The following is a 27,759-nucleotide window of genomic DNA, read 5'->3' as shown; positions in this document are numbered from 1 at the left end:
TTATATTTAGCCATGTACAGATTTGAAGATACAACAGTAAGATCTCGGTAATCTACCCCCCCCCCCCCTTTTTTCCTGCACAATGTTCCTGTTTGAAGCAGTGTACACATTACATTTGAAAATTTTAAACAGAGCCTAATTTAATCAAATGAAATTATTTTCTTTACTAAATCAAAAAAAAAAAATATGTATAAATCAATCAATAATAAAAAAGGAAAAGAAAATCAATCCGTTAACAGAAATCATACGCAATTTAATCAATATTTTTTTTTTTCAAATATAACTGTGAAACTGAGTTTATTTGTCAGTAATAAAGTCAGTAATGGAACGTCTTTTTAGTATCAAACTATAATTGTAAAAACATTAAATGCTGTAAAAAATGATGAATTACAAATATAATTTTTTTTTTTCAGTGCATAATTTAGAGTCTAGTGAAAAAAAGTTTGACGATGATGAGCATTTCATCGGGCGGGTCACATACTCATTGACAACTATTAATTAATTACAACTGAACATTGAGTATTTTATCTGTTAATATAGTTCTGGTGTAGCAAGTTTTAATCATAACTTAATCTGAATGATTGTAATTCTTAACTACTCGTTGATTAATCCGTAATAACTGAAATAAAGTCCAAGAGATTCCGAATAGAAAATCCAGATCGAGGCCAAAGCGTGCGAGAATCGTGTACAAAGCGTGTGAGAAACGTGTAGAAAACGTTTCGTGCAGGCTTTCGTGTAAACCGTGCAGCCTTTCGTGCAAACCGTGTAGCGTTTCGTGCAAACCGTGTAGCGTTTCGTGTAAACCGTGCAGCATTTCGTGCAAACCATGTAGCAAGCGTGTACCGTTCGTGCAGCGTGCGTGTGGGGTAGTAGCACGTTTCAGGGTCTGTATATAGGGGGAAAACTTTTTTTAAAAAAATCTTTTTGTTAGCTATGTTAGCTAGGATATAGAACCACATTCATTGGATTGTAAAAGAAAGATTTGAAGAACAGCAGGACCAAGGTGGCCTCAGGTGAGCATTGTGGCCCATGGACCTTTTTTTGTACCGTTTATGATCGATAAGATGAGTATTTGTCTACATTTTGTGTCTTTTTGTTAAATATGGAATAGGAATATATACAAAGCATGTGATGGATGTGATGGGTCTTGAAAAATGATGGGCAATTTCCTGGCTTGTCTTTGACAAATGGAAAAGTTTGAAAATAGCAGGAAGTTTGTGTAAAGGTCATGAGAATATTTCGGTCATTTATGGTTTGATATATCCTTGCTTCAAAGTGAATGAAGTATTAAAATATAGGGAACTTCTGTCCGTTTCCTCTGGAATATTAAAGTTCTTCCTAGCTTTTTTTAAATATATACATTGCATACATTAGATCATACATATTTAATAGCAAGGCATCATACTGGATGTCTATTGGCTGATTGCTCTTTTCAATATACCTGTAACCACCCTGACTTATGCTGTGTAGTAGTTAGTTCTTGTGCTATACTATTATCAACTTTAAAGGGGGGATGCTATTTGAAAAACACAATTCTTCATAGACTTTAGAATTTCTTCCACCTCAGTGAAAATTTTGGATTATTTTTTTAACCTTTTGTTGTTACTAATGCACTGTGTTTCTTTCAGCACTTGTTACTTAATGTTAAAAGCTTACAAAGTTGATGCATAAGTATGCACTTCAGTTAATTAAGTGACATTTAAGCATACAGGATGATAATATATAGTTTAAGTACATATGTATTATCAAGAGAATCAATGAATTCAAAGGTGTTATTTCAAAGACTGATATTTACATAATACAAATGTCATATACATTATTTAAATGTATCAGACATTTTGAGGAGGATGTTATGATTTGAAGGGGAGCTAACCAATAGAATTTGATAATCTCTGTGTCAGCTGAGTTTTGTGTGTACTTACAGATCAACTCTACAAATTAAGCCACCTCCAAGATTGCCAAAGGTCTGTACTATTAAACTAATTTTTTAACATGTTATGTGCTCTAAATAGCAGGGCATTTTTAAAAATGAAGTATTTTAAAGAGGCCTATCTCTTAGAGCTAGTTTTGTTGGTGCTTTTTTAAAAGATTTAATACATGTATTTTATAAATTAATATTAAAGGTGCTTGGACACAGATTTAAAGTTAATATTTTCTCAAGTTTTCGGTATAATATCATGACTTATATGTTGCTACAGCATTTCAAATGGAAATAAATTTAAAAAATTATTTTTTATCTGGAAATTATTGAAACTACATTAACACATTACACATTAACAATAACAGAGCTCGTGTCCTGTTTACAAAAACAGTTTACGTTTCACTGGTGTGTTCAATTTGTTAAACTCTGCACACATCACTGAGCATGGACTGACAATACTGTTGAGTTGGTTTTGCTTTCTCACATTTTCTCACATTTCTACTCTTTATTTTCTGGATTATAGTTTAATATTTTTCATTAATGCACAACAAAATTTCTACTTTTCTTAAGTATTAAGGATAAAGTTTACTTTGTGAAAGTGCATAGATGTGTCAATCAAACGCGTTCCGAAATTTGCAGTTTCAATAATTTCCAGATAAAATAAGTGTTTAGGTCACCTGAGTCACTCTGAGTCACTTAGGTGACCTATTGCTATCCGTTTTTGTCCGTCGTCGTCCGTCGTGCGTTAACATTTAAACATTTTCAGCTTCTTCTCTGAAACTGCTCAACCAATTTCAACCAATTTTGGCATATAGCATCTATGGGTGAAGGGGGACAAAAATTGTGAATTTCATGGTCCCTGCCCCCCCCACCCAGGGGCCTGAGGGGTGGGGCTAAAACCACCAAAATTAATGCAATCTTTAAAAATCTTCTTCTTTACTCCTGGACATCAAGCAGTCAAACTGTTGACATGATTGTAATAAGCATTGAGCCCTCTATTAAATTTGTGAAATTCATGCCCCCAGGGTCAGGGGTTCTGGTGCTAGGGCAGGGCTATATAGATCATATAGTGAAAGTGCATTATTTCTTTGAAAATCTTCTTCTCTACTCCTGGGTATTATTTAAACAAATTAAGTACATTGTTATGATAAGCAAGGATGCCTCTTCCAAAATTGTGAAATTCATGGCCCCAGGGACAGGGGTTCTGGTGCTAGGGCGGGGCCATATATATATCCTATAGTGAAGGTGAATTATTTCTTTAAAAATCTTCTTCTCTGCCCCTGGGTATTATTTAAATAAACTGTTAGTACATTGTTATGATACGCAAGGATGCCTCTTCCAAAATTATGAATTTCATGGCCCCAGGGTCAAGGGTTCTGGTGAAAAGGGGGGGGGGGGGGGCTCTATTGATTATGTAGTGAAAAAGCAAAATTTCTCTGAAAATATTCTTTTCTGCTTCTAGTTAAAAAGCAAAGAAACTAAGTGTATAGTTATGATGAGCAAGAGTGCTTCTTCCAGAGTAGTGAATTGCATGGCCCGTGGGTCAGATGTGCTGGTGTAAGGGTGAGGCTCTTGATAATATAGTGAAAATGCATTAATTCTATTAAATAATCCTGTATTCTCCTTAGTGTTAAGCAGATAAACAAAGTGATTACTTATGATGAGCAAACTTCTGGTCCCAGGGTGAGAGGCTCTGGTGTTTCTCGATGGGGGGGGGGGGGGGCTCTATTGATAATGTAGTGAATCTGTAGTAAAAATGCATTATTTCTTTAAAAATATTCTCTGCACCTGGGCATATCAGAGGCAAAAAGAGTAAAAGTTTTAATAAGGAAGGGTTTTTTACCAGATTTTTGAACATCTGGACCATTTGGTGAAGTGTTCTGGTCCTGGCTAGGGCTCTATTAATTTGTAATCTACTGAGAGGAGTTATTCCCCTTTGCCATTTACTTTTGATAATTAATCACTGTAAGTAATGTACTTGAAAGGTTAATAGAATAAGACAATTATGCAAGAATTTTTATTGTATAATACAAAAAGTACTTTCATAGTTTTAATGATCAGGTGGACTTGTAAGTAATAGATAAATAAAAATGAGACAAAAATAACTTGTCTTATTAAATGTTCATCAAAGACCAAGAAAGGCCAATGTAAGAGATTTCAACAAGGAATTAAGATAGTAAAGAAGCACTGATAGTTTGTTAATTTACTGTATGGTGATAGTGTTAAATGGGGAACAGATCAGAACTTAATTTATGAAATGTTAATGAATGCTAGACTAATTACTTTTTTGATCCTGATCACTCTATTTTTCTGCTTCTGGGCAACAAAGCTTCACCTTTCAGTTCATTTTATACTCTATGGATTCTCTAAATTGTTGTATTATACTCAGGTGACCGTTAAGGCTCTTTGGCCTCTTGTTTTTATTTTATTTCCATGTGAAATGCTATGAAAACATAAAAGTCATGATATTATACCGAAAATTTTAGAAAATATTAACTTCAAATCTGTGTCCAAGCACCTTTAATATTTTTTTTAGCCACAAGTTGCAGATTGAAAAAAATTTAATTCATTAGAATATTCTTTTTTTGTAATACTTCTTTTTGATTCAATTGTTTGAATAGAAAAATTTCTTTGCACCGCCAACCCAGTCAAATGATACTGATATAGAAAAATTTCTTTGCTCCAACCCAGTCAAATGTTATTGATATGTTTTTACTTTTTTTAGCCATTACCTGAGCTGCCGAAAGATGAGAGGCCTGAGGACAGTGGTAGTCCCCGATTTGAAGACAATGGGCCAGACTTAGATGCCATTTTAGATCGAGAACTGACTCTAGTACCTGGATCTAGGCCACCCCAGAAGTCCGAGGACAAGCCACCAGAACTACCGCCAAAACTCAGCAGACGTCAGAATGGTGTGCTGGACCTTGGGAGTGGAGGTGGTGGTAATGTGACAGAGGAACCTCCACCTATGGTACCTCGCAGAAAAGACAGAACCAGTATGGTATGTGGGGCATCTAGCATATCAAAGATTGGTTTATTATGTTAGAGGTTTAAAGAATTTAACAGTATCATGTGTCAGTGAGAAAACAGATCCAAGATTGAATAAGTGTCTTGCATGATTGTTAGTGATTCTTTTGTAACAAAATTTTAGAATCTTCTAAGTTATGAGCTGGTAAGTTGACAAGGGATTGTCCTTTTCTTTCTGTTTGTATGGTTATTGCTTTTTTAGTAAGGAAATGTTTGTAATAAGAATTATTAATTGTAAAGTGTACAGTGTTTAAAAATGATACTTATATAGTTGCTCTTAGCATTTAGAATTATCTGTTTATTAAAACATGCATGCGATGGGGCAATGTACTTGAAATTAACTGTTCTGCATTGCAGATTGTTGTCACTGCTCATGTTTATCTGTTCTTTTGTCTTGGGAATTTTTGCCATGTTTTACAATTTTTCAATGTTTATGGCAGTTGTTATTTTGGATGTGGATTTGGCTGTAAGTGCGTACAGGTTTTGCTTTAGGTGCTTGGATCAAGGACACCCAGCAGGATAGAAATGTGCAGTAGAATCGTGCTTGTTTTCTCTACCATTTAGTCGCTGAATTTAAAATCCAACATTCTGTATCACTTGGTTCTGACTTAAATTAGGATCAACACTATGCCTTAATGGCTTGAAGTAAAATTCAGCATCAAGCTCTTAATCAATATAATAGCCTTCAATATAGGTGATTTTTATTTAAGATTCAAATATCTGTGTTAGGTAGGTAAAATCTGCATGTAAGTATATATAACAGTAGGTTCTGACCCAATTAAAAAAAACCTGACAGTATTGGCTTAAGACCTGAGGCTGTATCTTAAAATATGAATTAAGAACAAATTACCTTGCCATGTTGTTCAACATGAAATTGACTGTGGACCACATGAAAAATATTGGAAACTTTTCTTCAGACACCATATTACGCTTCTGGTATTTATCTATCAATACCCTCTCCCTTCATTTTCGGGGGTTGAATTATTTTGTTTGGCTTTTGGACAGGAATTCCCAGATCTGTTGCATTTTGGCATTGCCTACTCTGACATAAATTTATATGATAATGTTGATTGTATATCTGCCCATTCAGTTGTTCACTTCAGTGTATTCTTTATTTTTTAATTATCTTGCAATATATACCTTTTATATGAACTTAACAAACTTCATATGAGATTACCTTGAAGCTTTGATACTTCTTTTACAATCATTATGATTGGGAACTATTATTATCATTATGTAGTCATATTCCTGAATTCTGGACAAGAATGACCTCATGCAAGCTTAGTGAACTTGATATTAAGTTATGCCACTGCTAAACATGTGCATTGTAATTCTGAAAATATGCCTCATTTTATTTTCATTTTTTACCATAATTTCTTTACTATTACTGCTAAATTAGATAGATCAAAATTTCAGTTTTCTTCCGAGCTTAAACATATACCGTATATACTCGCCTATAAGTCGGTCCACCTATAATTTGGTTGTATTTTTTAAGCTTACAGTAAAGGGATTGACCCGCTATAATACCAATATTTTTATACCTCGCCTGTAAGTCGGACAAGGGTTTTTGGACCAAAGTTTAATTCCCAATAAACCGACTTATAGTCGAGTATATACGGTATGTTATTTTTGAAGTCAGCAAACTTAAAAATAATAGGATTTGTGTTTCAGAATAAACCAGACAGGCCAGTCAGTAATGGGCTCCCACCCACCCCTAAAGTCCATGTAAGTTTTCAAAGGAGATGACTTAAAGACCAAGTAGCAAACTCTAATTACTTAAGCATCAGATGTACTAGGAAAGGAATATTCAATAATTTTTTTCCCTTATATAGATGGGAGCTTGCTTTTCTAAAGTGTTCAATGGCTGTCCATTGCAAATCAACTGTACAGCTAGCTGGGTACATCCAGACACAAGAGGTAACACAGATTTATATATCAGTGTTAATATGTTTTGTGCTTTTAAAATACATGTTTGTTGATCTAATTCAGTAGATAAATGATACTCTATCCCACTTACTGAATATACCTGAACTATCTGTCTCCAGATCAGCATATACTAATTGGTGCCAATGAGGGGTTGTATACTCTGAACCTCAATGAGATACATGAATCCAGTCTGGAACTGGTGAGTAACTTTTACTTGTATTACCATATATGTCCATCAAGTCCATGTTTGAAAGAGAAGTGAAAACAAAAAGATGACAATTTTTAGTTCAGCTGAATGAGATTTTCTTTCATAGTTTATTCATCGTCAATTTGTATGTAGTCCTTTTCACAATTTCAACATCTCAAGATCCACTGGGCCAACTTTTACCAAACATGCCCCCCCCCCCCCCCCCCAAAAAAAAATCCACTGTTAAAGGGAATTGCAATTTCTTTAAATTAGGGTCCACCCTCCTTTCGAAGGGGAAATAATTAAGAAGATCAGAAATACTGCTCAAGAACTGCTAAACTGAATACCACTGATATGTCGAAGTGATTTGGAAGTCCCTACCACTTATTCTTTAAGTATTTTACCGATATCTCGAATCCTCGGATATCTCAAAGTTTTTTCTCAGTCCCCTTGAGTTCGAGATAATGAGGTTTTACTGTGCACACATTTTAAAGCATTTTGATACTTTCATATTCACAGCTTCATGCAAGGAGGTGTATGTGGGTGTATGTGATAAAAGATGTTCTCATGACTCTATCAGGTTAGTATAAAGAAATGATAAGTGTTATTTCTGGGGTGGGGGAGGTATTAATTCAATTAATCATATGTGTTTAAATAAAACAGAAAAAAAGGTAGTATGTGTATGTTATGAGAAAAAACTCACTGGACTGTTTAGAACAAAAGTATTATACTTAGCTGATTTCTGTTGTAGGGAAAACAACCTGTCTGTTTAGACACGACCTGAAAATGCTTCACGGCAAGCAAGCAAATAGACTGTCTCTCCCTATGAACAAGATTCCAGAGAAATTAATTCCAAGGTCTGTTCCATATATCTGCCTTGTTTTGAAAAAAGGAAGAATTAGATAAGGATTTAAAAAGCAAAAAAGTAACACATCATGATGTTCACTTGATATTGGCTCATTTTAGTGTTCAATCAATTAGAAAGTGTAAATGTCTATAACAATGTGTTGTAGGAAGTTTAACCACACTACAAAAGTTCCTGACACAAAAGGGTGCACTCGCTGTTGTGTGGGGAGGAACCCTTATAATGGATACCGGTACCTGTGTGGTGCCTTACCACACGGCATTATCCTCATGCAGTGGTACGACCCTCTCAATAAGTTCATGCTTCTCAAGGTCAGTCACTGTCATCTCTTATTCTTTATTCACAATTCAGGTATCATTGTATGTGTCAAAGATTTCAGGTTCTCCTTGCTTTATGTACCAGCTGGTAGAAAATAATTCATTAACACATGCTCTAAGGAAATTAGGATATAGATAATTATCTGAGAATATGTCTATAGCAAATTTTAATGAATGAAATTAAAGTGCATGATATGAACATGTATACAGAATAATCATGTAACAGTGTATTCATTGCATGTAGAATAAAGATCCTTGATTTCTTTTCAGACTTTTGACTTAGACAGTATGCCACCTCAGCCCTCGGTGTTTGAGATGTTTATTTCCCCTGAATTAGAGTACCCCATGGTCTGTATGGGGGTCCGACAAAGGTAGGATAGAGATATCAACCTAATAGTGCATGTACTCATTCCTCAGATCAAATTATTTTTCCCTGAAACTGTGTACAGTAGTATCAGTAATTTAATGAAATGCAGATAAAGTCCATAGCATTTATTATTCATATTTTATTAATACTAAAACTCTTCAAAATAGATTGTATATGCATCAGTTTTTAAGTTACCTGAGTCACTCGAGTGACCAATTGCTATCTGTTTTTGTCAGTTGCTGTACGTCAAATGTTAACATTTGAGCATTTTCAGCCTCTTCTCTGGAACTGCTAAACCAATTTCAACAAATAAAATTTTTATCAATAAGTTATTCAGTAAAATAAAGGAAGCAAATGTGTAAAGGATGATATTGACCGTACAATTTTTGAAAAATATAACTTTTCACGTACAATTTTAGAAAAATATAACTTTTCACGTACAATTTTTGAAAAATATAACTTTTCACATTCAATTTTTGAAAAATATAACTTTTCACGTTCAATTTTTGAAAAATATAACTTTTCCTGAACTTTAACAATTAAAAGTTCTTTTCTCAGAGCGGAGGACTGTCCCCGCTTTGGACACCTCCATTCTTTTCACTCTGCTTTCAGTGAAGTTATTCCCCTTTGTTATTCACCTTTGATGATTAATCACTGTAAATAATGTCATTGATAGGTAAATCAAATCAAAGAATTATGCTGGGTTGTTGCTGATTATATCCAGACTAACTATTTTGTTGATCACCAATCTCTCTATTCCTCTTGGTTTTGAGCAAAATGCCTTCATCAATCAATTTATTTTGTTTTGTTTTTTTATATAAGTATAAAATTTCCATTCCACGGATTCTTTACAAGGTTGGTATTTTACTTAGGAGACTGTTAAGGCCCTTGGGCCTCTTGTTTAATGATAAAAGAATTTTTGGTGAAAACACTGACAAGTATTTCATCTTGTTAGAACATGATTTTTGAGTACTTCATCTTGTTAGAACATGATTTTTGATATGATGTGTAGCATGGCAGTTTGGCTTTTATTTTTCCAGCTCAACAGAAATCAACCAGTTAAAGTTTGACATCATGAACCTTAATTCCAGCTCCTTATGGTTTACTGAGCAAAATGACAATGGTAAGTCCATGTGTTTCCCATTTCAGTAATTTATTTGACATTAAGTAAAAATTGCTCATAATAGGTATCTTAGCTCTGAATAACACAAGTTTTCTTATTTTAGAGGAGCTGCTTCCAGTGGTGAATGTTACACAATTGGAGAAAGAGACCATTCTAGTCTGTTATGATAGTGAGTATATATACTCAGTTTGCCATTCCCTTCGCAGGTATGTTAAGGCAGTGCCCAGATATTTTTCGGTGAAGTTAGACTTTTTTCGTAAAATTTAACATTGATAAATCGGGAAAGCCATAGATAAAACATTTACTATTAATATCCATTGTATAGACGTCATTGAGTCTTAGGCTAAAAGAAGCACTCCATTACGACGTCATCACGTGACATCTATAAATAGAAAAATTGCCTTAAGGAAAAGGTGAAAAGTTCAACAGTACCCCGGGGATAATTCATTTCTTTTTGTGAAAATAATTATGTAAAAACATCACCGTGTCATAAAAAGTGCTGCTAGAATCCTACTCTCCCGACACAGAAAAAATTATTCCTAAGTTTCGCATGAAACCTTACCAAAATTTTTACATTTTGTACATACAATCAAGGAATTGTCATCAATTCATGTTAACCACACGATTCTAGCAGCACTTTCCAAGTATTATAGAATACAAGCTTTCGATACAAACAAAAATTATGTTTCAAACTATGCGGCATAGTGTTGAACTTTTGCATTTTTGTTGTTAGAGAACGACAGAGGAAAGACTGATCGGGATTTCAAATCACTGCCTGTGTTCATTTGAAGAAAACATGATAAGAATAAATTAGCGTACCTGATTCTTAATCTTTAATTCCTTATGAGTCACACAAGACATTCACGGTATATGCTTTAAAACTCCCATTTCATATATTTGTTTACATGAATTCTCGTCTTGTTATGATTCACTCGGCAAATATTTGATCAGTAGTTATGTTAGGTTTGGTATTTAACCCCTGCGATAGATACTTAGCTATTTGTACCACCCAAAAACTACAAGATTTAGTTTCTATTATGTTTTTGAATGATTTAAATTATTCCTTGGACCTGAAATTAAACTTTAAATACAGATATGAAGAAATCATTATCTCTAAAGTTCACGTCATATAGCTTACTGTGACGTCATATTGTATAGGCATGTAGGGTATCTGGGTGTAACCTTAACATACCCACATTGTTATTAGTCTGTATAGGCATGTAGGGTATCTGGGTGTAACCTTAACATACCCGCGTTGTTATTAGTCTGTTACGATCATGAGTATATAATTTAATTTTGTTTGTATTCTAGCCTCTGATTGGTCAATATCCAAAAAGGAACACAAATTATTTCTGTATAACCTGGTTTGGTATGGGGACACACCCCCCTGACAACCAGCTGAATCATCTGTATCCATACAATCCTCTCATTTCCAGTCCTCGGGATTCATGGAAAATTCCAGATTTAATAAATATACCTTTAACTTCAAACAATAATTCGATCTTACCACATGTAAACAAACAAGAAGGCTGCTAGGCCTATGTATCAGTTTTTACCTCCCCTCACTTCCCATCACTTCCGTTACTTCCGTTACTACGGTTGTATTATTGAGCGGCAAATTTGAACCAATAAAAAGCAACGAAATTTTACACCCATAGTTATTTAATGATTTTAAAATTAAATTATAAGGAATGACTCTAATTCTTGGCCAAATTATTCGAGTATAACCTGGTTTGGGTCAGTTTATGCTGTTTTATAATCCGCTTTGTGGATTTTAAAGCGTAAACTGACCCAAACCAGGTTATACTCGAATAATTTGGCCAAGAATTAGAGCATTACTAAAATATACTCAGTTTGCTATTCCCTTGTTATTAGTCTGTTACAATAGTGAGTATATATACTCAGTGCTTTAAAGCATCTTTTAGTGATGGGAATTTCAAATTGTTCAAACAAGGTCTGCTCCTTTCCGAAAGGAGATAATTAAGAAATACAGAAAACAGGTTTGAAGAGTTAACATGTACGATATAAGCTTAAAGTATTCAATGTATAACAACCATATTTCGTACCGCATAAATGCGGTAGCATTTTGAAATTGTTATCAAATAACAACTTCATGGTAGCATTTTGAAGTTGTTATCAAATAAAAATACTCCACCAGAGGAATTTACAAAATTTTGATTATTGTCCAATTAATTGCACCTTGAATTTTACATTGAAGTCTATATGCAGTACATATGTTATTAAGATATTGTATAAAGTGAATTTCATATAAATCTTTTGATTAATAAATATGCACAAATTATCTCTTTACTAAACTGTGAAATAAAATGAATTATTTACCACAGATATTTTGACAAAATTAAAATTTTCTTCTTTTCATCAAGGGCAGATAGCTCTTTAAAGACTTTTGAAGTGCAAAATAACCGCCTTCTTACATGCTATCAGACATGTGAATTTGGTTCATTTCTCTTTCATCATTATTTAGCAATGAATTTTTAACTACGGTATTTTGAAATGATTCAAAATTGTGCAAGATCCCTTCATTATACATTGAATACCTTAATAATGCATTTCATAAATCAAAAAGATTACTTGATATAATTTCAGGGTATGTGAAGGTAGTGAATATTAAGGGAAAATTAAAATCGAGTAAAAAGCAGTCCTCAGAACTTCACTTTGACTTCAAGGTGGAATCTTTAGGTAAGCTTGGACTTCCAAAATACTGTGATATTCATGTATTTTAAATTTTTCATTTTTACTTCATTCAGAGTAAAGCTGATGTCCATAATAATGTTTTTTCCCTTGCAGTGTGTTTACAAGATAGTGTTTTAGCATTTCATAAACATGGAATGCAAGGTCGAAGCTTTAAAGCCAATGAAGTAAGTTCTAAGCCTCTTTGTTTATCCTGAATTTTTAAAGGGATATGGACACAACTCACTGAAGTTTATACCTTCAAAATTATAGAAAAAATTTCATGATTACATATTGTAAGAGTGTTTCAGTCCAATATATTATGAAAGATTCTAGAGGGAAAAAATCTTTTGGGGAAAAAAATCTAAACTTTCACTTAATTAAAAAAAAAAAACAAAAAACTTTTCACTAGCATAAGCTAAAATTAATGTTTTCATTTTATAGGTTACGCAAGAAATATGTGATAGAACCCGAAATTTCCGGTTACTGGGCTCAGACAGGCAAGTTTAACTGTAATAGATAAATAGAAAATATTTTGTCTGCATTTATTTCTTTGTGTACTAAGATTGGCAAGAAAGCAGAAAAATCTTGAAGTTTAATATATATGAATGTATACATGTATATGTCTTACAATTGAACTTCAATGTCACTTAGAAGGGGGGGGGGGGGGTTCAGTATTTTGTGGCCATAATATTTTAACCCACTCCATTACACCTTGTTATTTCACTGCAGAATAGTGAGTGAGTGGTTGATCTATTGCAGACAAAATAATAATACATACTCCTGGTTTACTTTTTAGCTCACCTCAACAAATTTGGGGGGAGCTTATGTAATACCCTACATCCGCATCCCAGGTTAAAGTTTTTGGAGCAGATTTGTTTTCAAGTACTTTTATGCCATATATTAATCAGAAGCATAGGCATGCTTCTAATATGTTTCATTGTACCAGTTAAGGTTTCAGATGCTGCAATTTCAGCTAAAGAATGACCAGGTCAATGTTTTTTAAACAGGTTCATTTTCAGCCAGGTTAATGTTTTTGGCCGGGTTAAAGTTTTTGGGTCTCATTTCCAAGTAACTATAAGCTATATATTGACTAAACTTGCATGGATGATACATCTAAGGTTGCACACTACCAGGCTTGCTTCAAATACTTGATCTGACTTACATTTTCCAGAGGAGTTACCAAGTTAAAGTTTTTAGAGCAGGTTCATGCTAAAGTAACCATTAGCCCTTTGTTGACCAACTTTGTACTGAAGTTAATTTATTGATGCACACTACCAGAGTTGCTTTGGATGTGGGATTTGACCTATATTTTCCAGAGGTTAAAGTTTTTGGAGCAGGTCCATTACCAAGAAACTATAACACCTACCTGAACCTAACTTGAACAGATGATGCATCAAGGGATGCGCACTACCAGAATTGCTTCATATGCTGGATTTGACCTACATTATCTAGATGTGTGCTAGTTTAAAGTCTTTGGATCAAGTTCATTATCAAGAAACTTTAAGGCCTATATGAACCAAACTTACAAGAATGATGCATCAAGGGAGATCCACTTGATGATGCATCAAGGGAGACCCACTACCAGAGTTGCTTCAGATGCTGGACTTTAAGTTTTTGGAACAGACTCATTTCAATGTAACTTCAAGCCCTACCAAACTTGTATGGATGATGGGGATGAACACTCTCAAACTTGCTTCAGATGCTGGATTTGACTTGCACATTTTCTTGATGAGTGAATGGTTTAAAGTTTTTAGATAAGTCCATTCCCAAGTAATTGCAAGCCCTATCAGACCAAAATTGCATAAATGTTGCATTTAGGGATGCACACTACTAGATTATTAGTTTAGTGTGGGACTTTGCCTTACTTAAAGATAACTTTTGTTGAAGTGGGTTTTGTAATCTTTGATAACCTATGTTTTTTTTTAATTTAAAGGGGGGTGAGGGCATGTAATATTGACAGCAAAATATTTTGCAGTGATCAAATTCATGACACTGGTGTGATTGGCTGTGCTTGAAATAAGTATTTTCATAAGCCCTTGAACTTCTGACAGTCTAAGGTTGTGTTTTTATTGCAGTATTTTTTTTACAGACAAAACAAATGAATCATTTACTGGTAATTGTTTGTAAATTGATGATTACATGTGCTTTGATGATCATGATCTGAAGTAGCCTTTTTCTTGTTAAAGAGGGATAACTCTGTATGCCGTGTTTACAAATTTTCAAGCTTTTCTTGCAGTGTGGGTTTTTGTTCATAGTTCAATCATTGGTATACCATCTTTGTTTTGGAGATTGAAGATTAAATCAGAAAGATTACTAATACTTTTATCACCTCATAAAAAATTCAGTTTCTGTCTGGTGCAGAAATGTCCAAATTAGAGGGGGAAATTCAGGAATTATTTTGTATCATCCTTGTTTTGATATGAACCTTAAGGTATCCGACCCATATTAGGACCTTATTTTCTAACCTTAAATATCCATCCTGTATTAAATACTTTGAAATTAATTCAAAGCATTTTAGAGTAGTAAAGGATTTACCAAGAGAAATTTTCAAAAGTATAATTACCTAAGCAGTAATTAATTAATGAAGATTGCATTGATGTCTATGGGGACAAGCAAATTTTTGAAAATAAAAATTTAAATACTAAGAATATCAAAAAATGCTATGGTGGAAAGATGTATTTAATTATAAGGAATAGAAAAGCGATTGAAAACTAAAGTTTTACCAGATAGATTTTTTTTAGAATTGATTTTTATTGATTAAAAGCAAAGGGGGATAACTCTTCAAGGACAGGACAAGGTCAAAAATTAGGACATATTCCGCTCTTACATATTGATACTAAAACATGAAGATTATGTCTACATGTACTGAGTATTCAGCCAATATATATCTGTTATACATTCAGATTCACTGAATCCAAGGCTAATGTGGGTCGGATACCTTAAATGAAATACTGTTATGACACCTGCAGATGACAATCACCAACAAACTTTAATCAGAGAAGCTAATCTGAATCTTTGGCAAAGGGTTATAGATTGTTGATATGTCTATTTATTAGGATGCAACTACCAGGTACTCTGATTATTTTAGACTATGGTTGGAAAAAAAATGATAACAATGATTTATTTCATAAATCCAATAACAATACAAATCATGAGTAGGACAAAAAACATGGACAGATGAAACACCAGAAGTGGATCAGGTGTCAAGGAGTGGTAAGCATCCCATGTTGATGGGTCACACTGAAGTAATCTGTAGTCAGAATTATTTTAAAAGAATGGCATGACAGTTGATTTAAAACTATACCCAACAATAGCTTGTATTTACAAACATAGTATATGTAAGGACCATAGAATTTCAGAAATGCTGACTTTAAACAAAACTTTTGAAACCTCTGTAACGTCCACTTATTTGTAAATAAACTTCCTTGATTTAAAAATCCTACACAGAAAATGCTCTTTTGTACTAAATCAGTTTGAAGGTACATTGATACTAGATAAAACATTATGGATATATCTAAATTTTGAATTGAAATTAAGCCAAAGCAAGATTTTTCTTATTCTCATGTAGAAGTTTTTAGATATAGTATGCTTTATATGAATACAAAAACAAGTTGGCTAATAAAGGAGCACAATTTTTGCCCATGGAAATTCCAACAGATTGTTGGAAGACCTGGTCTCCCAAGCTTACAAAAATATTGTCCATGAGGAATTCCAGACTATATCAAGCAATTTTACATTCAGTGACCATGAGAACTTACATGATGGTGATTCATTTTTGGTTGTCTCTGTGTCCGTTAGTAAACATCCATAATGCTTTTTCTACTGTTTTGTCTGATTTCAAAAATTGCGTACACAAAGGTACAACTTCAAAACATTTTTTTTTCTTTGGAACTGAAAGGTTTGTCACTGTATTGACTTGAATCAATATAATTGTTTCTTCATACACTTGTAATGCATAGTTGGGGCAATGGATATCAGCCTGGATAGCTCATGCAGTTGGTAGAGTGCCTGACTAGTGATGTAGGGATCCCAGGTCCAGTTCCTGGTCCAACAATTTTTCTTTTCCTGTTACACACCATTCCCTGTGTTTAAATTATAATTTCAATGAACACAGTTTAGTCTGTTATAACTACTGAAATATATATCTTTCACATATCCTAGGCACTGCGAACATTATTTTACATGCTCTTAGATAAAGACTGTGTGCTTTTCAAAGACAAGGGGAAAAAAATTATAGACATACATGTATTTATATCAGTAGAGCAATTGTCTCTACAGGGACTTCAGTTTCAACATATAGACTTCATATTATTAACTATAGGTAGTTTATATAAGTTATGTGAAAGTTAAAGTATGTTTCAATAAAAGATTTTTACAACAAAGGAAAAGGATAGAGAGACATCAGTTTTAGGGTTGCTTGTCTGAAGGTCAAGTTTGAAAGGTCAAGTCATGCTGTGGGATCCTTCACTGCTTGAAGTGATATTTTCTTAACTTTCCTAGATGTGTCCACATGACCAAAGATAAGTCAGTGTCTGATAATTAAACCACACAGAGCATTCATACAACCCTCAATTTTCAGGATGTACAGTGTATTTTATTCTTAAATGATAGCATAGGAAGCGCATGTTTTCCAGAATATTTGCTGTAAGTTACAACATTATACAGGGCTTAACAAAGTGCTAGATGTTTTAAAAAAGTTTTGATATAAATTTCAGAAGGAAAAAAAAACTTCCCGTTACACTGATCATAGACTGATCCTGTTTGAAATACGTAACTGCACTAGTGAAGGTGATAAATGGATTCTTTTTGCTTAATCATTGCTTGGAAGTATGATGCAAGTAAACCATAAAATACTGTTGATTACATTGTTATGCTGCGAGGTATGGGAGAAACTATGCTTTAATAACAAGAATGCATGTCACCCATTACTGATCTAAGCATATTAAGCATCCTGAAGTGGGACGCCTTTAGTGTGAATAGATCAATACTCACTAATCATTATCAAAAACACATCAGATATTTTTTTTTATTTGCATCATTACCCCCCTGAATACTATTTTATTAAATGAGAATATGGCTTTATAATTTAGCTGTGTCATTGTTTTGATGTAACCTATGGAAACCACAACAGCTGATGGAGTGCTATTTTTTTATAATGGAGCTTTATTTTCTGATTGGGTGGGTATTAGATTTGCATGCCAGACATTGTAGTGGCATTAGATTAGGTAATCTGATTCTAGTTTTTCACTCTTGGGAAGGTCCTAACTCCTGATTATAGCATCAGGGAACTGAAAGAAGAACCTCTTGGTATTTGCTTATCAAGAAATTTCCCCTGGTAGAAGTCTCTTGTTCTCAATTTGATGTTGGCCAAGCTGTCCCATTCAGATCAAGAGAGTTGACATTGTTGCTATGACAATCAAAGGAACAGCTGTTTATCAAGGTTTTCAGAGTGTTTGTTTTCTCAGCTGGTCTCATCAAATTTTCATTATCTGCATACTTCCTAGGTCATTTACCTGATGAGAAAAAAAGTTACAGGCTTCAATTTCTGTTTTATTTTCGTTTATCTTAGTGATGGATTGGGCATTTGAAATAATTGATAGTTATTAGGAAATATGATCATGAAATTTGTCTCAAGATAAACAAAACACATTGGAGTTGTATTCTGGTTGCTTTAAAAGTGCTTTAGGTTGTAGCATCAATTATTGATGATGTAATTTGACAAATATATTGCTATGACAATTTATGACACCTAGGTTATTGAATTAGCAATGAGTATGTAATTTTTTTTTCCTTTTCACATCTGAATCATGCTGAAATACCAGCTAAGTACAATCAAGAGCATCAATAATACACACTACTTTCATTCAAAGGTTGGTTTATCATAAGAAGAAAAGGTGTTTTCTACACAGTCACTTTTTTTCTTATTGCCTGCTTTTTCAGTGTCTGTAAGATTCCCACACAACAATAGTTTCTATAGACAAGGTTGTGTATTTCTATTATTCACAATGACAAAAGTACAATGGATTAGGTTCTGAAAATTACATGGGAAATCATCATCAGAGGTCAGTCAAATTTGTCAGACCTGATAATACGTAATACAAGGGCATTTAGAATTCATACTCTGTCAGTCTGTGTCTTTGAAGAAAGTGTTGCTATGTTGTTATCCTGATTGCTCCATCAATTTGACACTCTTCTTCGTCCTCAAACTCCTCTTTTATTTATTTTTTAGGTTATCTTTTTTAGGTAGTGTCCTGTAGATTTGCAATAAGGTTTCAGAGTTTTCATTTTCATCCTGGGAGCCACATGGGAGTTAAAAAGGTTTAAGTCATTTTTCTACAAAAACCTGGATCCCAGAACTCTTACATGTTATGCACTCAGTCTGGCCAAATCATCTTTTGGATGATGATTATTGGTGTCATGAAGATGTACAAAATGGATTCGGAATTAACATTTTCAGTCTGGGGACCAAATGTTGAAAACCAATGTTCTTTTCTACAAAAACCTGGTTCCTAGAACTCTTCTTGCATTTTACAAACAGTAGCCAAATCATCTTTTGGAAGGTGATTTATGGTGTAGATGTTCAGTAAGGTTTCAGAAATCTCATTTTCATGTCTTAGACTGGTTGGGGTCGAAAAACAACCTACAAAATTACCTGGTGCTCAATGGATTTTATTACCACAGAACAAACTTAACAGCACTGTTACATCAAAAATATAATGTAATGAGTTTCTCAAAAAATAATCTCCCTATACATTTCACACACAGTTTGGCACCATACCCACTTTTTAAAACTTTTTATACCTTTTGGTATTTAGTTTGCTAACAGTTGTTGTCCCCCATTTTAGTGAAAGGTAGGGGACAGTAAATATCACTTGTCTGTCTAGCTGTACGTCTGTCACAAAAGCTTTAACCTGGGTCTGACACAACTTTTGAATGAGAAAAGATTGGGCTTTCGTAGTGTTCATGTACATTACCTGTGACAAGACCTTTCCAAATGTACAATGAATTTTGACCTCATGAGCTTGACCTTGAAGTATGACCTACTTTTCAATAATTTTAACATTGGTGATAACTTTTGAATTAGAGAAGATAGATGTTCATATTTGACATGTACATTACTTGTGACAACACCTTTCAGAAAGAACTATCATATTTGAATTCATGACCTTGACCTAGATGTTTGACCTGCTCACCTCAAATTTGAACTTTGGCCATAACTTTTGCTCCAGAAGAGACAGAGCTTTCATATTTTTTTTTCATGTGTGCAGCAAGAATATATATGATTTAAGTGTGGGGATCACTACCTTTTTAAAGATATCTTTTTGAACAGTCAGAAAATAAGGTAGGTTGAGATGACCCCAGGGCACTTGACCAACAGAATACTCAATGCATCTTGACATTTGGTGTTTAGGGGTGGGGATCTCAACCATTTTAAAGATATTTGAACAGTCATTAAATGAGGGGGATGGAGATGACCCAAGGGCACTTACATATAAGAATACTTCATGCATCTTGATATGTGCAGCAAGAATCTGTATGGTTTAGATGTGGGGATCTCAACTGTTTTAAAGATATTTGAACAAGGTGAGGCAGTGGGGACTATTTGATGAATAATTGTGATGTCAGAAGGAAGAAGTAATTATACATGTACAGTGTATGTGGTTGACATTCACAGTTTTTGAACATTTAACCATTTACACACCTGAATGACTTTGTTCTAACACAAAGAACAGTTGCACCCTACACAGAAAAAATGCATGTAAATTTTTATTGTTGAGCATTTACATGAGTATGAATCAGGCGCATAGTATTGGAGGGGAGGCATTTTTTGAGACCTAATATTTTGCTAATAGGGAAGGCTAGTGAAAATTCCTATGCTCCTCAGCGGCCCTATGCTCCCCAAGGAGCGAACAGGAATAAGTCAAGTAAGTCAAGGTGTAAATTTGACCACCTAATTTTGACTGTTCATGAATACCTTTAAATATTTTGTTTATAGCCTATTATTGTGTACGTAGATCTATTTTATGCAGAAACGAAATGCATTTTTAATGTGTTGTGTTGATAATAATTTTATTTCCATCACAATGTGCAAATCAAACAGCATGCTAAATTAACTAGTACCACTGTAATTCAGGAAGGGTGTTGTACATAATGGGGGGGGGGGGGGTGGGGGGGGTCCTAAAACGCCAGGCTCAGATCTAGAAATTTTCCAAAAAGGAGGAAGTTGAGTCAAATATGGCAGGAAAGCAGATGAATTGTTTAGGCAACGTAACCTAGTTGGGTTCCCTTTCCAAAAAAATAATTTAATATTTAATTTTTTTTTTCTTTAACAGCCAGTATGATATATGCTGAGATTGAGGATATATTTTACAGCTGATAATTAAGAGGAATTCTCACTATAGTAATATACCCTACCACTATTTTAGCAGTATATCCAACCTGTTTAAGTACACAGAGCCATAGGCATATCTGTTGTATATCTTGTGTCTCTACAATTGAATGTAAATGTTGCCAATCTGTCTTTTATTTTGCTTACCTAAGCAAAGGGAGCAAAAGATCCAAATGAGGTTTTCTGATCATAATTCTCTCAATTTGTATTTCTGTGAATATTAACTTAATATTAACCCCCCCCCCCCCCCCCTCTCGCTTATACAAAATTAATATACTTTCCTGTTTGTTATTTTATTAGATTAAATTCTTTTTATTTTTCTTTCAGAGTCATTCTTCTTGAAAGTAGGCCAACAGACAGTCCCAGTGCTGAATCTAATCTCTACGTCCTAGCTGGCCATGAAAACAATTTCTGATTTAAATGACTGTTTTATGGTGATGATACTTGCTGATCAAGAAGCTTCATTTCCAGATGGGAAATTTGCTGCATCTACTACTTGTAAATTCCATTTGAGACCATAGAAAATCAAATTCAGAATGACCCAGAATCATTCAAATTCCTTTTAATGTTTGCTCACATGACCATCAGGGTTGATTATATTATTTTCACAATTTTCACAACGCAACCCTTGTTTAACCAGCAAGCTCCAAAAAGTATTCATCAATTCTAACAGAATACAGCTTGAAATACATGTTCCAATCTACATTTCTCATATCCTAGTGTACCGGGTACTTATTGTACAGTTTATCACTTGGTTTAATCTGTGATCTTTTCCTTCTGTAAACATTGTACATTTATATAATATTTTTATTTCAGATTTTTTTTATATATATTTCATGCACTCTGTCTAGTGTTTAACAAATAAGAAAAGAGATTTTTTTTTGAAAGCACACATCTCAAAACTGCTAATAAATTATTTGTAAAACCATACAGCATAAAGTCATTAGCTTAGATTTATTTACTGGACTGTTTTACCTATTTGGGAATGTCATTGAGTCCTGTAAATATTTGGAATATATCAAATTATGTACTGAGGTCTATCAATAGACTTAAGATTCTGTATATATTGAAATATACTTGTCAACTATTGTCTTTAACAGTATTATAACTAAATTATTGTAATTTCAATTTTGAAATCCACATTCTGAACACATGAACTGTTTTCTGGTGTTTGATATGGAATTATTCATCCTCTCCTATCTTTTTAATGTAATATTTTTAGACATGAATCTTTGAGAGTGAAAAGATAGAGGAATTATTTTTGTTCCATATGATTTGATCAAAGCTATTTTTTTGTGAGATGTGTTTTAATATTGGCAAAAAAAATGTTGACTTTTGTAATCTCTTTGCAAACAAGTCAGTTTTATTAAGTAAAAATTTAGGTGCCAAATTTATTATATAACACCTTGGTATACTCACTTTGTGAAGTTATGAATAATTTAAATGGGCATTACCCAAACACTTGAAAATTGTGCAGTAATGCATTATTTTGAATATGTTCTCACTTATAGTCATGCAGTTTGATGGAATTTTTAAAAAAAAAATTCATTGCATGGTAAACTATATGAGCGTGAGTGTTTCTCCAAATGTTAGGCAAAAATTCTTAGCAAAATATGCTGTCATGGACTCTATTTATAGAACATCACACTGAAATATATATGTGAATCATCATATCTAACTGTAAATACATGTAAAATCAGCAACATTACTATACTTGGAAGTATTCTAATGAACCAGAATTAATTTTTGTCATAAGCCATGCCAGTTAACCATATTAGTTACTAATCCCCAAGGCCAGTGAAATGATGCACATTCCTGGAGACAAGCAGGTGAAGTGTAAGCTTACATTTATACTGTGATCTGACAATACTTAGAAATTGCACTGAAATTTTGAAAAATAAGTGTTTTTGTTTGTAATATGATTACACAATTTCTACAAAAATGTTTTTATTTATGGAGATGGATGTTTTCAAGATGAGGAAATTTAGGGATCTGTTTGATCATGAAGTTGATAGATATTTTTAACAAAATGCTTGTACATGCACAATGAACATCTATAATAACTGAAGTCAAAATTGGGGGGGGGGGGGGGGTAGGAAAAGTTTTCTACAGGGTACTGTCAAATGGTAAGATTTCAAAGTACAGTGTACCTTCATTCAATGGATGTTTTTTTTTTTACATGTGAATACTGAACAAGTGACAAAATAGTGCAATATAGGTTTTTTTAAAGAAATAATTTCAATGCATAATTTCAGAGGGATATTAAGTGCTTTGACAGGGTTTGTTGTTGTAGAGTTATATCGTAATGTCCAAGATTAACAATTAAAGAGCCATTCTCTGAAATGACTTGTATTTTATAATGGAGCCGTGGCAAATTTCTTCAAACTCGCTGTGATAAAAAAGTTGTTTCCCCAAAATTTTATCGTGAATCAGACAACTGCATAACGTTAGTAATGGAGCTCTGAACATGTTCAAAAATGCTAATTTAGGGTAAGTTGCCATGGAAACCATGACACATATCAACCAATTTATGCCTGATAAATGTACAACCAACTCTATCAGACACAAATTAGTTGCTATGTGTCATGGTTACCATGGCAAATTTTCTCATTTTTTTCATCTGTTATTGTGGCAACCTAGACGCATAGCAACCAAATTTTGTGTGAATTGTGTTTTTGGTGTTACAATTATGAGCAAAGTTTTATCAAAATCTGTGACAAACATGACGGAAAAGTTGAAGTTGTTATAGAGAATTGCTCTTTATAGTAAATATTCATTTTATTAATAATGAGGAAAAGCATAATGTTCACAATATTTTTGAATAATTATGAAAATTTTTTTATTTTGAAAACATTAATACAATTTTGAAGTTTAGCATGACAGACATAATAGAGCATACTTAAGCTCTGTCAGTGTCGATTGTTGTTGTAATATTGGTGCTTCTGCGAGCTTTCTGTTGGGTTTTTCCAATTATTATTTGCAGCACAGTAATATTTTGACCATATGTCACAAAAAAAAACAAAACAAAACAAAATTAAAAAAATGCAAGGTGTTCCTGCTGGCCTTTTGTACCCAAAGTACAAGATTTGTGATGTAATGATAGTCTCAAGATGTACCACAATTTCTGGAGAGTCTCTATTGTTAGGCTGACTGTTCTAACTATAGAATATATGGAAGAAGTATTGCCGCCTCATTGAAATAAATCAATACCAATCTCATTCTGTGTTTTTTTTTTAATCTTATTTTTCAAAGAATTGACAGAGGTGTCATAGTCTCACAGCAGAATGACGGAACCTTATATTGATCACTATAACCCAGTACTTTTCAGCCTTCTGACTTGAAGAGAATTTAGTGACACATAGCAAGGATCAAGATGATAGAAATGTTCTTTACCAGAGTGTTCATTGCACTAGCTAATAGTTTTTAACCAAATGTCAAAGACAAGGAGAGCCTGTGCTCACATCTAAAGTTTCTGTTGGCAGCCCCAGATTAAGGTACTTTGGGAACAGGTCTGTTCCAAAGTAACTGTAAGAAGTACCTGGACCAGACTTGCATGGTGGATGATTCTATGCATGTTTCCAGGCTTAGACTTTGGTTTGGTGACTCCAGGTGAAAGTTATTGAAGCAAGTCCAACTTGAGTACTCAGCTAGTCAGCAGCTCCTGGATTAAACTTAGGTAGTTAATGCATTTAGTGATGCATACTTCAAACTTAGGTTTTCCACATGAGTGAGCAGATTTAAGTTGGGGTTTTTTTTTTGAGCAAGTTCATAGCCAAGCAACTATAAGCCAAACTATCTTGGATAATGTATGTAAGGATAAATACCATTAGATATATACTTCAGATGCCCCAGGGATACACACCATTGGATATGCTTCATCTGACCTTCATTTTCTTGATTGTTGTACAGATTAAGTTCATTCCTAAGTAATTATAAGCCCTACCCTTACCATACTTACTTTGGATGCTGCATCTGACCCCCTAGTTTCCAGATAAATAAAAGATTAAAATTCTCAGAGCAGACCTATTTCAAAAATGTTGACAATGACTGCTATTTCTTAGCCATTTAATGAAAGGCCTATGAACTTTACTAATGCATTTTATAAACTCTTACTGTTGAGGACTTTGCCTCACTTAAACATACAGTATAACCAGGCCCGTAGGAAGCAATTTCAGTTTTTTTTTTGGGGGGGGGGGGGGGGGCACAGCCATACATTTTCAGTTGAGGGGGCACTATCAACTACCAAAAATTCCTTGACAAGCAAAAAAAAGAGCATCAGGCGTTTTTATTGAGGGGGCACAAGCATATAGTATCTATATTTTCTATAGTACTCTATATGTCAGCAAAATTATTGGGGGGGTGGGGGCACGGCCCCCCCTGCCCCCCCCCCCCCCCGGTTCCTACGGCCATGATAACCTGTACTTTTGGTCAAACCTTTGGGCCCAAAATTCTAAATCAATCATGAATTACACTTAAGTATTATAATCATGCAGACAGTTGGCCTGCTACATGATCATTAGAATTTCCCACTAGATGTGCAGGAGTAAAGAGAAGTTTTTTTTTTTTTTTAATATAAAGCTTACCAAAAAAAATCTGTTCTGATGGATATCACAAAAACCAAGCAGGGTGATAAGGCTATGCAGGGTATGAACATTTCTGCAGATAGTGAAGTTTGAGTCCCCAGGGCTCAGGATTGGGCTAAAGTGTATGTCAACAAAATTTGCAATGTACTGTATTAATTTTTGTTCACATCTGATTATCTAGGATGCTTGAAAGCTTTATGCAATGTTATAATGAGTCTTCCACCAAATATTAATCTTACATGGGGTCAGAGTTCATATGATAATATGTTACAGGCGCTGATCCAGGATATTTTCCGGAGGGGGGTCCACCCAGTCAAAAATTTCCAACCCAGAAATTAATCGACAAGCAAGGGGGGGGGGTTCTAAAGTCATTTTATTTGCTTCAGTATATGCATTTACCAACTCTGTCAATTTCAGGGAGTCCCGACCCCTTCTAGATCCGTGCATGTGTCAATATCAAAGTATCAAATTCATGTACGTACATATGTATGTACAATCAAGCCTCGTAAATGCGGACGCTTATGTTTCCTAGCAAATCGTCCGAAGTAATGAAGTTTCTGGATCTCTGAAATGTACCTTTCATAACTCGTATATATCAGGCCCGTAGGAAGCAAATTCAGTTGGGGGGGGGGGGGGGCATAGCCATACATTTTCAGTTGACAGGTGAGGAGGCACTACCAAAATTCCCTGACAAGCAGAGAAAAAAAAAAGGTCATCAACTACAAAAAATTCCTTGAAAAGCAAAAAAAAAAAAAAAAAAAAAAAGGCATCAGACGTTTTTATTGAGGGGCACAAGCATATATAGTATCTATGTTTACTATAGTAATCTATACATCGGCAAAATTATTGGGGGCACAGCCCCCGTGCCCCCCCCCCCCGGTTCCTACGGCCATGGATATTATAAATTAATAAGTCATAACAAACGCCCTCTAGGGAAAAGGCTTATTATGATCATGTGGAGTGTGAAATCATCCTCATTTGTAATTTCAGAGCTTTGTCGTCAAACATAAAATGTTCACCAACAGGCCAAATAGTAATCTTGTCCTTTGTCTAAGTGTCCTTGACCTTTGAAGTATGAAATTAAGAGTTAGAACATACCGCTTAAGCAAGGTCACTTATATAAGAATCCAAGACATTGTCGCCCAATGCAAAGGTTAGAGCACATGTAATATCAATGCTATTGATGCCACTAACTGACATCTACTTGACATCATAATATCTGACAAGTTGACTTAATTTTCTGACAAGTCGACTTGTCAGATTGTTGGATGTTTTGTCAACTTGTCAGATAAATATATTGACTTGTCGTATATTTTTATCGACTTGTCAGATAATTATAGCGACTTGTCAGATCCTATTGTCGACTTGTAAGAAAAATATATTACTGGGTGGCACAAACTGAACATGGACACGTTTTCATGTTGAATTTTTAAACATGTGAACACTGAAGTCAGCATAATTATCTGACAAGTCGACATGATGAGAAGTGAACAAAGTTATCTGGCAAGTGGTGCCACCATACAAAACTGCTAAAGTTTCTCCATATTGTTGATACGGAGTTCCATTTAGACACTTATTTTTTATTTTCCTTACTTTAATCTGTAAAATTTACACTCTAATATTAAACATTTACACATTAATATGTAGAATTTACACTTTCATCTGTTAATTTTACATTTTAATGTGTATAGTTCACACTTTACTTTAATCTGTAAAATTTACACTTTAATATGTAAAATTTACACTTTGATATGTATAATTTAAGCAATCAATTCGTCATATAAAATTGCGCTTTAAAACCAATAGATCATGAATCAAGTAATAATAATAATAATAATAATAATAATAATAATAATGTCCTTTATTTCTACAGGATAGCACAATTAGTTTAGAAAACTAGTTTACATTGTGGTCCTGAAAACGTTTATACAGACAGCAAGAGTATGTACAGAAACAAATAAATATTAAAGAATATGAAAAAAAGCATGGTCTAATAAAAATAATATTTACACATGATATAATGTAAAACTTCCATAAAACTGAACATAATCAATGAGGTGTTTGGTACATATGAGTTAGTTTGTAGACTGAAAATAATTTCTGATACATGTATATGCTGATTTAAAACTTTGTATCAAGCATGCTATTATTCAATTTAAATGTTAGTCTAAAAATTAATGTGGAAAATAATTTATACTTATCAAATTTGAGATGTATAGATGTATAACACAAATAAATAACAATTTAGCGTGACTGATAAAGGGAGACTATTGTAAAATATTTGAAAATACCGGTATTATGAATTGAAAAAAAAATGCATGCAAACTTTTAATTGATTATAATAATGTTGAAAGAAATGA

General features: G+C 33.8%; 1 protein-coding gene across 4 annotated transcripts in view; it reads left to right on the top strand.

The window, feature by feature from the left end:
- The window catches only part of LOC133181953 (mitogen-activated protein kinase kinase kinase kinase 3-like), a 52,511-nt gene extending 29,621 nt beyond the window's left edge, over positions 1-22,890 (top strand). For all 4 annotated transcript variants that reach the window (XM_061316613.1, XM_061316609.1, XM_061316612.1 and 1 more), the window contains 16 exons: positions 1,925-1,964; positions 4,647-4,922; positions 5,073-5,093; positions 6,620-6,673; positions 6,781-6,865; positions 6,994-7,073; positions 7,581-7,641; positions 7,813-7,918; positions 8,075-8,237; positions 8,514-8,614; positions 9,651-9,733; positions 9,837-9,902; positions 12,341-12,433; positions 12,542-12,612; positions 12,869-12,924; positions 21,144-22,890. In XM_061316613.1, the coding sequence (XP_061172597.1) occupies positions 1,925-1,964; positions 4,647-4,922; positions 5,073-5,093; positions 6,620-6,673; positions 6,781-6,865; positions 6,994-7,073; positions 7,581-7,641; positions 7,813-7,918; positions 8,075-8,237; positions 8,514-8,614; positions 9,651-9,733; positions 9,837-9,902; positions 12,341-12,433; positions 12,542-12,612; positions 12,869-12,924; positions 21,144-21,231 (1,444 nt within the window). In that variant the 3' untranslated portion in view covers positions 21,232-22,890. The remainder of the gene's footprint in view (positions 1-1,924; positions 1,965-4,646; positions 4,923-5,072; positions 5,094-6,619; positions 6,674-6,780; positions 6,866-6,993; positions 7,074-7,580; positions 7,642-7,812; positions 7,919-8,074; positions 8,238-8,513; positions 8,615-9,650; positions 9,734-9,836; positions 9,903-12,340; positions 12,434-12,541; positions 12,613-12,868; positions 12,925-21,143) is intronic.
- The last annotated feature ends 4,869 nt before the right edge of the window (positions 22,891-27,759 follow it).

The sequence above is a fragment of the Saccostrea echinata genome, unplaced genomic scaffold (genome assembly GCF_033153115.1).
Source record: "Saccostrea echinata isolate AGI-Se365-2 ecotype Australia unplaced genomic scaffold, CSIRO_AGI_Sech_v1 ptg000009l, whole genome shotgun sequence".
Lineage (NCBI taxonomy): Eukaryota > Metazoa > Mollusca > Bivalvia > Ostreida > Ostreidae > Saccostrea > Saccostrea echinata.
The sequence above is the reverse complement of the archived record's forward strand: the minus strand, read 5'-3'. Positions and strand labels throughout refer to the sequence as shown.